At 42.9% G+C, this 14,348-nt stretch overlaps 3 protein-coding genes across 5 annotated transcripts; 1 reads left to right on the top strand and 2 right to left on the bottom strand.

Moving 5' to 3' along the window:
* The first annotated feature begins 213 nt into the window (after positions 1 to 213).
* On the top strand, positions 214 to 3,854 carry LOC103986934 (bZIP transcription factor TRAB1). The gene is made up of 4 exons (XM_009405086.3): positions 214 to 1,539; positions 2,358 to 2,429; positions 3,002 to 3,031; positions 3,378 to 3,854. Exons 1-4 carry the CDS (start codon positions 460 to 462, stop codon positions 3,450 to 3,452), a joined length of 1,257 nt encoding a protein of 418 aa, XP_009403361.2. The 5' UTR covers positions 214 to 459; the 3' UTR covers positions 3,453 to 3,854.
* A 1,013-nt stretch (positions 3,855 to 4,867) lies between these two features.
* Positions 4,868 to 7,574, bottom strand: LOC103986932 (cysteine-rich receptor-like protein kinase 43). Of its 3 annotated transcripts, none has more exons than XM_009405083.3 (5): positions 7,368 to 7,574; positions 7,145 to 7,284; positions 6,827 to 7,040; positions 5,511 to 5,917; positions 4,868 to 5,440 (listed from the first exon to the last, which is right to left on the bottom strand). In XM_009405083.3, exons 1-5 carry the CDS (start codon positions 7,432 to 7,434, stop codon positions 5,057 to 5,059), a joined length of 1,212 nt encoding a protein of 403 aa, XP_009403358.2. In that variant the 5' UTR covers positions 7,435 to 7,574; the 3' UTR covers positions 4,868 to 5,056. The 3 variants fall into 3 exon arrangements, with proteins under 3 accessions (XP_009403358.2, XP_009403359.2, XP_009403360.2); XM_009405084.3 differs by having other exon boundaries at positions 5,511 to 5,914; XM_009405085.3 differs by having other exon boundaries at positions 5,511 to 5,908.
* Positions 7,575 to 8,106: 532 nt separating this feature from the next.
* On the bottom strand, positions 8,107 to 13,471 carry LOC103986931 (uncharacterized). Its single transcript, XM_009405082.3, has 6 exons — positions 13,050 to 13,471; positions 10,488 to 10,570; positions 10,259 to 10,378; positions 9,378 to 10,175; positions 9,095 to 9,302; positions 8,107 to 8,978 (listed from the first exon to the last, which is right to left on the bottom strand). The coding sequence occupies exons 1-6, from the start codon at positions 13,357 to 13,359 to the stop codon at positions 8,443 to 8,445; spliced, it is 2,055 nt and encodes a 684-aa protein (XP_009403357.2). The 5' UTR covers positions 13,360 to 13,471; the 3' UTR covers positions 8,107 to 8,442.
* Between the last annotated feature and the right edge of the window lie 877 nt (positions 13,472 to 14,348).

Below are 14,348 nucleotides of genomic sequence, written 5' to 3'. Positions count from 1 at the left end.
GAGCGGCACCCTGAGGCGAATCCTCATGCGGCGCGTGGCCCTCGTCGGCTGCTTCCCCTTCTCGGAGTGAGCCACGTCGCTAGCGCCCACCTCTTTTTCTAATGCGCCGCCCCAACCTCCCTCGTCTCTCCCGCCCTCCCGCGTTCCGACACCTGGGCCTCCCTCCAAGCTGCCATCACCAAGCAAATACGAGAAGAGAGACGCGTGCCTCTCTTCTCATCCTTCCTCTCCTCGTCTCCGTCATCTAACCCACGTTCATAAGAAATCTAGTGTTTTTACTAATTTTGGAAAGAAGAATTACATGGGGATATAGATATAGTTGTTTATGATGTCAACTTTTGTAAGATATGTTAATTTTTGTAAGATATATTTGTTTAAGATGATGATTCTTCGATGCTATGCTGATTTATGTAAGATATATTTGTTTAAGATAAATTATGTGAGATATGGTAGTGGGAAATGTTGTCACTGCTGTTTGGTTGCAGGCAGGTTTTGAGTGTTTGTTTGTGGAATCCAACTGAGTGTCATGATTGGATTACATTTTTCGGAGGTCGAAGGAAAGAGATGAATCTCGAGAATTTTGGAGGTGGCAGAGGTGCCGATAGAGAGGCGCCGCCGCTGGCACGGCAGGGGTCCATCTACTCGCTCACGTTCGACGAGTTGCAGACCACGCTCGGTGGGCTGGGGAAGGACTTCGGGTCGATGAACATGGACGAGCTGCTCAAGAACGTGTGGACCGCGGAGGAGACCTACGCCATGACCGCGGCCTTCGGTGAGGGCCGCGGCGGCACAGCAGCTGGCCCTGGCCTCCAGCAGCAGGGCTTGCTCACCCTGCCTAGGACCCTCAGCCAGAAGACGGTCGACGAGGTCTGGCGGGACCTCGCCGGCGGCTCCACCGCCTCCTACGTTCAGGGAATCGCCGGCGTCGGCGCTGACGTCCCGCAGCAGACCAGTCTGGGAGAGATGACCCTCGAGGAGTTCTTGGTGAAAGCCGGGGTGGTGCGGGAGGACTCGACTCCGTCGCCAGCACTTCCAAGGCCGGCCGGCAACAGAAGCAGTAGCACCAATGTGTTGTTTGACGATATGCCGACGATAAACAACGCCACCGGGCTTGCTCTTGGATTTGAGCATCGAAGTAATACGAACACAATCAACGCTTGCATCCCTCGTAGTTCAGCTGCCGATCTGGGGATGATGGTCACTGTGGCGAGACCTTACGCGGCTCCGATTCCTGTGCGAAGCAGAGGACTTGTTAGCTTCGATGATGCTGAAATGACCGACGGGTTGATGACAGGGATAATTGGCCCAGACAGAGCTAGAGTTGTAGCAGTGACCGGGTCGCCGGGGAATCATCTCTCTCCCGACATACTCGAGAAAGCCAACAGGGATCTGTCTTCGGTGCCGAAGGTTCCATACATGTTTAATGGCGGGATGAGGGGAAGGAAGCGCAGTGGGAGCGTGGAGAAAGTTATAGAGAGGAGACAGAGGCGGATGATCAAGAACAGGGAGTCAGCTGCTAGATCGCGTGCCCGGAAACAGGTACCTTTCCTAGTTTATGCTTTGCTTGAATTCTTTGCATAATTGCACATTAATAGAACAATACTATGCATTTTGGATTTGGTGTTCTACTTGTGAGTGCTAGTTTAAGATTTAGCCTGGCCAACTTTCTCTTAGTTTGTTGCATGAGATGTGAGACTGTTCTTTGGTAAGAAATTTGTTCCTCAGCTTTTCGAGTTTTGAGCTACAAAATTTGTTGTTTAGGTTGAAAGAAATTTAGGATCCTGAATCGATCGTGACATGATAATGAAACCAATACGATATACGAACACGGTTCATGTTGTTAATGTTCGGTGTCAAAAGTTTTCTGAACATTATTATTCAGACGAAAGATGGAAGGCTTGATTGATCTTTGGCCACCATGTGGCATATATAGATGCATTTTATTCCTGGAAGGCAAGTATGTTCTTGATCAACATGCTTGCGGACAACTAACCGATGCTGGAAGGACAAGTATCAGAACAATGTAGATCTAGACAAGCAAAGTCGTAATTGAGCTTTATCCTGATGCTGAGCATTTATCTTTCTGTGAATGAGATTACATATTTCAATCCTACATTGATGATTCATAAATTATTTGGCATGATATTTCCTTTAGTATTTTATCGTAGTAATCTATAGAACAATTAAGCTGTTACTCCCGACGACAAACAATAATGCTTGTAATCATTGGCTATGTTCCTAATTCCAGTTTCTTTTTGTCATTTGAATGGAGAACAAGGGCTTTTGTCGGTTTCTCTTTTTTAAAGGACATTGTGTAGATACTGAGTGGATACTCTTTTTTTACTGATTTGAGTTAGGCTTATACCATGGAGCTGGAGGCTGAAGTAGAAAAACTCAAAGAGCAAAATCAAGAATTGCAAGAAAAGCAGGTTTTTCTAGTTGTAATGCTTATATTTACATGTCCGATTCATGATAACATGATTTAATTTTTCATCAAGTCATTGAAATCTGTCTATAAAAATAGATGTCCATCAGTTTCTTCCTTTCTATGACCGCAATCCTTGCATCACTGTCCGAAATTTTCAGTAACGTTGTCATCGTCTTTTCCACTTGGATGTTTATAATGATGAAGTCGCAGCTTGTATGTGACTATCAGAGATAGGAGGCTGCAAGTTGGGGATCAAAGTGAGAGTGGTAGCCTTTAAGTTAAATTGGAAATCCTGATTTCATACTTCTGCCTGGAAGACCTATAAGTTAGTTGAATGATGTCACTAATGCTATGATATTTTCGTTACATAATAAGAGAATGGACATATTTGTTGAGGAAAAAAAAACACCTTCCGGTTTCATTTGTTTCATCGATATTCATGAACACTTATCACTATGCCACAGCATGTAAATATGAAAGTTATGATATTAGAAAGCCATACTATACACAGTTATATACGACACTATGTGCAAACATGAGAGTAACATCGGTGACACTGTTCAATGTTTGCAGGCAGAGATGATGGAGATGCAGAAGAATCAGGTAACTCTTTCTTTCTAAAACGATCGTTCATTTATAATTTTTCCCTCCATTTAAAGATGTTGCAATAATCTTGCTGTTCTTGGCTTAGAATTTCAAGATATGCTTTTTATTTTCAACGCGGATCAAAATAGCGCCGAAGTAGACCTCTCATAATCTTTAACGTTCTTTCAAACTTCAAGCCCTAATCAGAACATGTCAAAATAATCCAACAGACCGAAAGTCATTAATTAATTGTCAAATTTCTTTAATATATCAACTTTGTTGTGCAAGTATATTTATCTAATCGGAATATTGATATACTCTATATAAGATGAATGTACTTAAGGTTTAAATTTCGTTCTAACAGGACTTGCAGATGATCAGTCAGCTGCATGGAACAAAGAAACATCTCTTGAGGAGGACACAAACAGGTCCATGGTAAAGCAGAGGTCTTGACGATGATAGCTGAACCAGGACATCTCAAAGTTTTGCTGGAATGATAGTCACATAATATATATACATATATATAAGGGAATTGCATCATTTGCTGTAGAAGTAGCTACTGATCCATCTGGGTTGCTCCAGTGATAGTGATCTTGTTCTTGTTTGTTTGTCGTGGATGGCCTTTTTCCTACGCTATCGATTAGTCCCCTCGATGCTCAAGATCGACTTTTTCCACACAGCGGCATCCATTGTAGGGTGACTGCCATTTGGATTCAGGTGTTGGAATACTGTCAGCTAAGATGAGCTTAATAGGATTTTGATGTTTAGTCATGCAGTTTCCATTGCTGAGGCATATATTATAGCTAGATGGAGTTCTTGATATCACTCCTTGTTATGTATGAATGGTTTGATTCGGTTTCTGGCTTGAACATTTCCAAGTCTTTTGGAGATCACCTTTTCTTTACTTTCATGAGTGTCTTTTGGAATGGCCTCGGATGCTTCATCTGATATAATCCGAGAAACTGCGTCTCCATGCAACATCATAGTCCTGTTTGCTTGTTTCATGTATTCTTGCTGTTCATCTTATCCTCCTTCCAGCCTTCTCTTTCTATTTCTCCAACTTTTTTCTTTTAAGGTGAGTGACATAGACAGATTTTAATCTCGGGATCTTACGATAAATTATTAATTTTTTTATCAAGCTAATCGATTTATCTCGAGTATTTTATTATTTATGCTCAACAAATTTATCTTCAACTATTTTTTTTAAGGGTAACTGACAAAAGATAGAATTCGATCCTACGAACTTACATTAAACTATTAAAATACTTTCCAATTATGTTAGCTGATATCTTCAATTTAACTTAATAATTTATTATTTTATACTTATTAAGATATTTTAAAATAACTTAATATTTTATTATTTATACTTGTTAAGAAAAAATATCATTGATGTTCTTATCAGCTTGATATAGTCCTGATATGTATATACAGAGTCATCCAAGGTGAAAAACGCTTTCTCCCGAGATGTTATATGCATAAAAACCAAAGTCGAGAGAGGTTTCCCTTGTCAATTCCTCCGACGTTCAAATTAGTCTCGCAACTTTTGTGGGTCTATGTTCTCAATTTCAACGTCTTTCTACCTGAAGTTGAGAATGTGTTTTTATATATAATCTTTAGAGAGATAAAATATTTCCATAAAGATTTTACAAGAGATGTAATTTGTAACCGTCCTAAGCTATCATTTGGATTCCTATCCACGCAAGCAAGCAAGCGTATGGTAGGTCGTCAAAGCTTTTTCCTCCCATGGATCTTGTGTGATGCTTATGGGTGATGACTAGTTAATTATGTATTTCCTATCTATGCTCAACTAATTTATCTCAAAACCAAATCTTATTTATCATCCAATCCTGCATATAAAAAAAATCTCTACAACCACATTTCTCTGCATTAAAGATTTCCTACTTCCAGAAAGCTCGTCCAAGAGACCAAGTGTTCCTAAAAGAATTTACACACAACAAAAGGAACAACGTATAATAAAACGAAACTAATACCTGCTCGTTTTATACAAAATAACGAAGAGAGTGCGAACAACACGATCTATTGTCACGTAGGATTAGGATGTTGCTCCTGATGCGACTCCTGATGCATAGTGAGGGTGGTCGAGGTGGTTGCCGTCGTGGCAGCGGTGGAGGCGGAGTTGATAGTCGAGGAGGACTCGCCGGCTGAATAGTGGGAGCCGCGGGTTCCGTAGGATCTTCTTCGGTATCTGGATCCAGGAATGCCAGGCCTGGTCGGCTCCTCGAGCACGCTCGGCTGCTTGGATAAGATGATCACCACGCGCTTCATGTCCGGCCGCAGCTTGGGGTCAGACTGTGTGCAGAGGAGGCCGATCTGAACGCACATCGCGACTTGCTCTGCGTCGGCCGTGGACGCCACAGCAGGATCCAGTAGCTCCAGCCTCTGGCCCTTCTTGTAGAGCTTCCAAGCCTGAGAAGAAGCCATTCGAATCAACATGTCATCCGACAATATATAGGTATGGAGGAGGAAGGGATCATACCCATTCCAGAAGGCTGTTGGCCTCAGGGTCGGGGAGGGGGCTGAATGCGGAATTCTTCCGGCCCGATATGAGCTCGAGAACCAAGACGCCGAAGCTGAACACGTCGGCCTTGGTGGAGAGGGAGCCGTGCATGACATACTCCGGCGCCATGTAGCCATTGGTACCGGCGACGCGGGTGTTGACGTGGGTCTGGTCCTCGGGGAAGAGCCGCGCCATGCCGAAGTCGGCGATCTTGGGGACCCACCGGTTGTCGAGCAGGATGTTGCTGGCCTTGATGTCACGGTGTATGATGGCGGTGTGCGCGCCCTCGTGCAGGTAGAGCAGCCCCCGCGCCACCCCGACGATCACCTGGTACCTCCGCTTCCAGTCCAGCTGCATCCGGCTCCCATTACCCTCGTCTTCTCCTTCTCAACAAAGAAATTGCAGTAAACGTCAGCTACCAATCACAATTCACATGTTCCAAGCATAAAATTAAGAGGAAATAATTGCATTGGTTCTCCAGATATGCTCAGCCAAATGATGCAAACTCCAGCTCAGCCTGTTGTCAGCGGTAGACTAGTCAAAGTTATTGACTTTGCCTTTTATCGATGCCTACATTGACTGCATGGGGTGAAACCAATCATACACGTCTAAAAGCACCTTTTGGGTGGTCTTATTAGTTGACCACCATTGCACAATTAAGGTGAGACTAACGGATACGGATTCTAACAAGATGACATTGCGTCGGTTTCCTTCTTGCGTGCTCTCTGTCTAAACGAGGAAGCATCGATGGTGACTTATGCACAGAATGCAACGTGTCTGGCTGATCAACAAATGCTGACTTATGTTGATCAGCAAGACACGTTACACACGGGCTTCGCGGTCTGATTTGATGGGACTACTATTTGGCCGTGGAAAATTTGAACTCACCCCATTCTCAAGAAACCATTTCCATGCGAAGAAAATGACGTACAAGCCGTGACTCGAGTGATTCACATGTGATGATTTGGGTCGAAGGACCATGTAATGTCAGGCAGTGGGACTCCTAAATGATGCATCGTAGTCATTAAAGAATCACGGCGTCGTCGTTTTCGACGCGTTTCCTGCAATCTGAATGAATGCTCAGAGATGCATGTCAGATGAACACAAGCTGCAAAACGAGACGCGCTTCGAGTCACGACTAGGTCACCGGGTGACCGAGGTGGCGCGCATGCACCAACGTGGGTCTACAGTGCGCGATGACATCATTCGGTTGTCGTGACTTTCGTCGTCCGTTGAATAGTGCGTTGAGTTACTACGGGGGGTGCGGGAGGAGGAAGAAGGGGGTGAGTGCTTACCGGAGAAGAGGAGCTTGTCGAGGCTCTCGTTGGGGATGTACTCGTAGACGAGGAGCTTGTCGTCGTCGTGGGCGCAATAGCCGTAGAGGTTCACCACGTTCTTGTGCTGCACCCGCGACAGCAGCATCGCCTCGTTCTCGAACTCCCGCGCCCCCTGCCGCGAACCCCGCCCCAGGCGCTTCACCGCCACGTCCCGCCCATCCTCCAACCGTCCCTGCAGTATCGATCACGCTACTCATCAATCGACATACGCCACTTCTCCCTCCGCTCAATTCAAAGCCCTAATTCATCGTCGTTAATCGATTGCGCACACTTTACCTTGAAGACGGGACCGAATCCCCCTTCGCCGAGCTTCTGCTTGGGGTTGAAGTTGCGGGTGGCCGCAACCAGCATCTCGTAGCGGAACACCTTGTGCTCCGTGGCCGCGATCGCCTCCAAGTCCTCCTCCCCCTTCTCCTCTGCAGACACCATAACAAATCGATTGGAGCCGGAAAACAAACCTCAAACACTCAAAGGCCAGGAAGAAGAGAAAAAGACCTACCTTTGTTGCGGCCGCCGATGAAGGGCTTGATGAGGCTCTCCAAGAATTTCTTAGGTCTCGTCGCCATCAGCGACGACCAATCGAAGAAAGGAAAGAGTCGGCGAACAGCAATCCGATCCGATGCGAGGTGGCTTTGGGATTGCGGGGCGAGGAAGGCGGTGAGCTAATCACCCACGGATCGTAATTGACACTTGATTTTTCGTCCTTTTAGACCACCAGAAATTGACGAAGGGCCGCCTGCACCAATTAATAGACGACTTGGGAAATTAGAACCCGTTTCGCTTACCTTTTCCGGTGCCTGTCGGGTCCCGCATATGTGACAAAGCAACAGGGTCGGTGGGTACAATAAGTCGGTCGTCAGTGCGTCTTGTGGGTCCCGAGACGAGCCCAAGGAGTTTGTCCCTACTCACCAAAGGGGTAAATTGTGGGCTCCCGAGACGGAACGCTAAGCACTTGATGTCAAATTGGTGATGTGCTTCAAATCTCGCGCTCAACAGTCTCGTAGTAGTCCGAAGTCAACGAAAATAAGAACAGTGACGAGGGTGATGAACGGATAACTCAACCAGACGGAGTCAAGGACAGGTCCAGACGGCCGAGGAAGGAAACGTGCAGAACTGGTACAAGCTTGAGAAAAGAGAGCAGAGATGCGTACATCCATGAGAGTAATAGGTTATTTAAGTACTCGACGTGGTCAATGAATCTCCAACCATAAAGTACAGTAAAATCTTACCGACAGAGATGAAAGTACCAACATAAAGTAGTCATTTCTTTTACTTAAATAAGAAATACAACGGTTAGTGTTCAAAGGCAAGACTGGGATTGAGATGGGATGTCATTCGAAATGAATGATGGGCAAAATTTGGGTTAGGATACATTAGAGGTCAATGCTTCAGTTCTTGCATATCCTCCTCATCCTTGAACAGAAACACAAACGTAGAAAGTGTCAGGCTGAGGGCTTTATTCATCCCGTGGGGTGAGGAGAGCATGGGGATGCATGAAAACCGCATCCCGCCATGGCTGCCGTAATCCTCAGATAAAGCAACATCCAACGTGGGGAATGTACAATCACCAGGCTTTACTGGGACATCACGAGGCTGGAGATCGCCATTGGCGTATTGAACAGAGGGTCACCACCGATCTTGCAGTTCTCGTGATCAACAGTCAATGACTTGGGTAGCACAAAGCCCCCACAGGCATTGGACTCCGCCGCATCTTGACTGCCACCGCTGCTAGCTTCAGAGTGTTGTTTCTTGTGAGAAGAACCATCTTCTGTTTGCTCCCTTCTTCGTTTTCTCTTCCATCTGAGCTTATTGAAATGGGAGTCTTTGGTAAGGTCCAGTATGCCTGCCTCCCCATCGCTCGATGAATCTCCACTTGGAATGTTCTCATCTTGTACCATGTCAGCTGGTAAGCTGCTGCCATTAGTTTCTTCAGTGTATTGCTCTTTGGTGAATTGTTCAGAATCAGATAAATCCTTCGTATTGATCATCGTGTCTGAGAACAATGAATCTGCAATATCCATCCTTTCTTCTAATCTGTTCCATTTGTTATTGATCCAATCATGAGACTGCCTCAACTCACCTTGACAGAAAACCGAGGTGCGATTTTCTCCTGCACAATCAGAGTTAGCAATACATGACATTAGTAGCATAGAAGTATTCTATCAGGATGAAATATCTAATTTTGGAATGCATTTGGCATAACTTGTATAACATTAGTAACAATACCTGGAAAGTACACATGCATTTGCCCTTCAAAATCTTTATGAATGACAATTCCTTCCCACCAGCCATCATGCCACCATGCATCCACAATAGCACCAACATCAAAGTTGTATGTCTTGCCTCTCTGAGGAGGGTGCGGACGAACAATGGTCCTTTCACAGCGAATGCCAAGCTCATCAGGTGCTGCAACCCTGGATAGCGATACCCACTCCTGCAAAAAAAAGGTCTGAGCATAGATACAGATGTGATAGAGAGGCAACTTAAAAGTAATGTTTCCAGTAATTACCTCCGTATTACCACCATCTTCAGGATCTAGTATATCTTGGTAACGGACCTTTACCATATCCTGATGCCTTTTGATAATCACACATTGGAACCAGCAACCCCTTATTCCACTGTCCTGTGAAAGCACTTCAACATGGCAACCAGGATATAATTGTTGCTGAAGTTTTTGCTTAAATAACTTTTTTCTTATCAAAGCAGATCCAGAAAGGGTGCTTGTGACATTCTTTCCAGTTTTTCTGCTAACAGCAGAACCTCTAGATTGCATATCCATTATAGTGGTTTCTGCAACATGGATATCCCGATCATGCAACTGGTGATTCCTCCTGGAATCACCTAGGAAAACATCACTTTTTCCTGCAGATAAAACAGAACCACCACGGGTAATCTTCAGCCTCAACTTAACGGGAGATGTGAACATGGACCGAAGTAATTGCTGGCTCCAGTAGCCTTGGAGTTGGGTGATATCAAATGGCTTTACATCATCATTATCAATCTGCCTGCGGCACATATAAGGTCTCCAGTTGGTGTGTCTTGCCTCATTCTGAAACTGCTCAAAATGCTGAGAACTGAGAACTGAAGCCAATCCATCAATGCACTCAACACTGAAATCTTGAAGACAAAGTGAAAAGAAAATCTCTCTGTCATTAGTGTCGGGAGGCAAAACAATACCAACTTCATCAACTTCGTGAAACCACCGTACCACAACCATATTGTTAGCTCGCAAGTCCTCATATAAATCTTCCACATAAGCAACAAGACTCTTCTTCTCTTCAGCCATTACAATGACAAAATCATGGACCTACGCAGGAAAAGAAAAGCATTCATAATCAAGGACATGCCAATAACATTGGTAGCAAAGAAAATTTTGGAAATAGTGCTTACTGAAATTGTGATTCCGTTCTTGCAGAAGGATCGATAATGCTTTTTCCTTTTACGGCAGATCCATGAGGCACCTAGCCATGAAAACTCTTTAGATGGATGTGCTGTTTTTCTTGAAGGAAGCTGAATGAACATGAGCACTGAAGTTAATAAAAAAATATTTTTCTGTTATAGAAGAGTATCATATTGCAACTAATTTTTGAAAGACATCCAATTATACTGTTTTTGGTACCTTGGAAGTTGGGAGATCGGTTTCAGAATCTTCACAATCTGGAAATCCATCAACTGCCAGAGGAGACTCGGTGGCATTGGCATCTGGATATACAAGCATGTTAGCTATTCAAACATTCGATTGAACAAATTCCAGACTTACAACTTGAATAGAGAAAGCACGCCACAAAATGTGAGAAAATTAAAAAAGGGTAACATGTTTCAACTAGATAGAGACTTAAGTAAATGAAAATCAGAAGGAAAACTACTATTATATCCCAATCAAGAAAAACAAACAGGATTGTTAAGGTTACAAAACAGAGGCCAACAGAAATAACTAGAAATTATGATCAACATATAAATTAGAGTTCCCCTATAATTCATTGGTTGCCAAATATGCAACACAAGGCTCCTAAACAACTACATTTAACCATCAATAAAACATTTGAAGTTACTGAAGCTTCAACATAAGACAATAACCAAACAAAAATCAGTACATACACTATAATCCTAGAACACATGGATGTTTTTCACATGGTAAAGTAGATGTAGAAATCTGGCCTAATTCAAAATGTTTCTCTCATAAACCAATCAATTTGTTGCAGAGACTTAAGATCAAAATCAAATGTAAGAAAATATGGACAAATGGAATTTTATACCTTACACAACATCAAATAAAGAGAGTAAATGAGTAGAGAACTACTTAATAACAAGAGCAAAAGGTAGCTTTTACAAAGCCTGAAAACAACATGGTATTTGTTTCACTTCGACCAATGTTAAGACTAAAGAAAAGATCTAAAGAAACAAGGTATAATATAAAAGAGAAATATGACATAGAAAAGAGAAATAGCAACATGGTATTTTTCTATTTCAGTTCTCACAATGAAGATCTGAAATAGAAAAGAGAAATAATCAGCCATGCAACTGATTCAGATATGAAAGTTTTAACTATATCAAAGGGTAAAAATGAAAATTTAAATAAATACAATATTCAGAAAGTTTTGGCAGAAACATCCAAAAAAATCTTATTAATATGGATGAACGACGAGAAATCATAGATAATTTAAAGAGAAACTAGCATACTGTGATCTAAAAAGGCGAAAGAAGCATAAGCACAAAAGATTAGTGTGGCATGACAGAATCCACAGTCCAACTAGAAGAATTTAGACACACCACAGATCAACAAATTGAGGAAGAAAATAACATGAAACTGGTAATATATCTCAGTTAAGAGGAGTCACAAAAGAAAAGAATTACAACATCCTTCAATAAACTTCAAAGACAAAAGAGTAGAACCATGCAGGATTGGAAACAAGGAAGAAAGCAATAACCACAGGCCAAATCAAGCACCACTAGATTTGTTCTAGAAAAATGGAGAGAAAGGACAAATAAAACAAACAAGAGAAAGTAATTACAAAAGATAAAAAGAAAAATAAAGTAATCCAGATCTAAAAGAACAAGTTCAATGAAAAAAGGGAAAAACAATGCTATAAATGTGTATACATAACAACAAGAACACAAACTGAACACGTGCAACAGTCTGCATATTTTTAGATCAAGTCGATGCATATATTTGAAAAAAAAATAAGGCAACAAAAACACATTAAACCCAACCAAATAGATTCTTAAGTTACTCTATCTTTTAAAAAAAAGATGGGTAAAGAATCCTAAACACTGGAAATTTCACCAAACAATACTAAAAGGCATCAAGACATCCAGATGAATTCTTGTTGAAAACTTCCTTATTTTTCCGTGAGTTCTTGTTATATTTCTTATTATCCTATATCAGCATGCCATCAAAAAGGGTATAACCGGAGATCAAGAAAGAATCATCTAACTCTACCGCCCAAGAAATGATCTACCAAAGAAAGATACGAGGAGAAACGAAGATCCTCTCCAAAAAAACACATCGATAGATAAAAACAACCTAATACTGCAAAGTTTTATTCCACAATTTCGTAACACAAATCCAGGAGAAAAAAATGTTTTTGATCTTTCTTTGTTCCTGTTTCTCAGCTGAATATAATTCTACTATTCACGGATAAATATTTGCACACACAAAGAACACAAGAGATAATTCACAAGCCAAACAAACCAGAAACGAGCAGTCATAAGGATGCACCTTTGGCAAGAATCCCATTAGAAACCAAATATATCCATCCCTACAATCAATTGTTAGAAATTTGTTGAAAAGGATTGGCACATAAGATAAGGAAAAGAACACCAATTCCAACGAACACATCAATTGCAGAAATAAATCAAATACTGCTGCAAAAGTTCAAGCATAAAAGAAAGCACCGGTGTCCATCAAATACAGACAAAACGTATTAAGAAAGGAAACATGAGAAAACCCGCAGGCTAACGCTCAAACAAACCAAATCATCAAACAAAGTGGCCACGAGGAGCGACCTTTCAATCAATTCCCATCACGAACCAAACAGATTCACCACACAAACCATTTTACAGGCCATAAAAACCAACTCGCTTCTTTAATAAATGTGCGTTTTCAATTTTCAACGTTTCTTCACATATTCCTTATCAAATCCGACGATTTCAAATAGCAAATCGGAACCTTTAGGCGCACCTGAAACAAAAGAAGAGAGCCAGTCGATGACCTCCCTCCTCGAGCGCCACTTAAACGAGAACAACGCCTGCAGCGAGTGCGGTGACGACGAGGGCGAGGAAGGCAGGACGTGAGGCCTAGCCATGAGCAATCTAACGAACTGATTTGGAACAGCGTAGGACATATGCCGCACGCTCTTCTCGCGGCCCACCACCGCCAGATCCGCCCCGCCGCCGGCGCCCTTGAGGTAGTAGTGCACCACCCGGCGACCCCTGTCGTTGGATACCACCACCTCCTGCCACCCCACGTAAGGACCCTTCGATCTCTCCATCGCCGGCAGGAACAAAGCCAAAACCTTAGCCCTATTCCTAACCCTAGAAATCGCGCCTCTCCCTCTTCGCCGCCGTCTCTCTCTCCTCTTCGGGAAACCAAATCAAGAGGTCAATTTAATATGCCGTTTCGTTCCTTTATATAATGAGATAGCAATAAGGAGGGCTGTAGGCGATGGGGTTATCGAAATCAACGGCCGAGATCTCGTGCACGGCGCTTATGCCGGCGAAACCAGCTCGAAGGAACGGGGATTGTGGAAATGGGTTCACTGATCTGCCCCTCTATTCCAATGTAACTACGGAATCGCCATTCCACCGAGATCCGGTGTCAGATGTCGATCGCGATACACGAGAATAGCTGTGTTGTCAAACAGCGATTGGCTACTAGCGCGTTGATTACGCCAAAAGCCGCGTTCCCGTTCCACAGCAGCGTTGGGATGGATCGGTTTGTGGATGGATGACTTGAAGCGTGGAGCAGCTGATCCCCACCCACTGCCCGTCCTTTTCTTTGCTTCCACGGTATCCTTCGGCTCGCATCAGCACAACTTGGGTCAGTTCCGGTTCACTTCGGCCGGCTTGGGCCGATGCGATCAACTTGGCAAGAGTTAGGATCCAATACAATCGTCCCTACAACTGGTTCATGATCGACACGTCTAATACTTTGTGATCGTTTAATAGGAGTAGTAGGCCAGTTTTCAAACATTCGATCGGTCAGACCGGTCTACTTTGAATAAATTAATCTCATTTAGATTATTTTCAGACATTTCAAATGATAATTTCTATTCGTAATTGATATCTTTGTCGAGTCCAAACTCGTATGTACAAGATTATCCCATATGTTTTCGATGTGAAAAGAACGAGCTTCTAAGGTGTTATTTACATGAAGATAAAGATTAAGAGAGGTTTAATTTATTTGATGCTTCAATTAGTAAATCAAAATATACGAGTACGTATATAAGTTATCAGAAAGGTGATCCCCTATCGAACGTAA

Source organism: Musa acuminata, chromosome BXJ3-6 (genome assembly GCF_036884655.1).
Source record: "Musa acuminata AAA Group cultivar baxijiao chromosome BXJ3-6, Cavendish_Baxijiao_AAA, whole genome shotgun sequence".
Classification (NCBI taxonomy): domain Eukaryota; kingdom Viridiplantae; phylum Streptophyta; class Magnoliopsida; order Zingiberales; family Musaceae; genus Musa; species Musa acuminata.
Note: the sequence above shows the minus strand (reverse complement) of the source record. Positions and strands in the feature narration are given on the sequence as shown.

What these genes read in the sequence shown, in the direction of transcription:
- LOC103986934 (XM_009405086.3), top strand. Translation starts at nt 460, where the DNA reads ATGTTGTCACTGCTGTTTGGTTGCAGGCAGGTTTTGAGTGTTTGTTTG. An exon ending in AAGAATTGCAAGAAAAGCAG is followed by an intron (nt 2,430 to 3,001) that starts GTTTTTCTAGTT and finishes CAATGTTTGCAG; the next exon opens with GCAGAGATGATGGAGATGCA. An exon ending in TGGAGATGCAGAAGAATCAG is followed by an intron (nt 3,032 to 3,377) that starts GTAACTCTTTCT and finishes TCGTTCTAACAG; the next exon opens with GACTTGCAGATGATCAGTCA.
- LOC103986932 (XM_009405083.3), bottom strand. Translation starts at nt 7,434, where the DNA reads ATGGCGACGAGACCTAAGAAATTCTTGGAGAGCCTCATCAAGCCCTTC. An exon ending in GATTCGGTCCCGTCTTCAAG is followed by an intron (nt 7,041 to 7,144) that starts GTAAAGTGTGCG and finishes TCGATACTGCAG; the next exon opens with GGACGGTTGGAGGATGGGCG. An exon ending in CGACAAGCTCCTCTTCTCCG is followed by an intron (nt 5,918 to 6,826) that starts GTAAGCACTCAC and finishes TTCTTTGTTGAG; the next exon opens with AAGGAGAAGACGAGGGTAAT.
- LOC103986931 (XM_009405082.3), bottom strand. Translation starts at nt 13,359, where the DNA reads ATGGAGAGATCGAAGGGTCCTTACGTGGGGTGGCAGGAGGTGGTGGTA. An exon ending in GCTCTCTTCTTTTGTTTCAG is followed by an intron (nt 10,571 to 13,049) that starts GTGCGCCTAAAG and finishes TTGTATATCCAG; the next exon opens with ATGCCAATGCCACCGAGTCT. An exon ending in CCGATCTCCCAACTTCCAAG is followed by an intron (nt 10,379 to 10,487) that starts GTACCAAAAACA and finishes ATGTTCATTCAG; the next exon opens with CTTCCTTCAAGAAAAACAGC.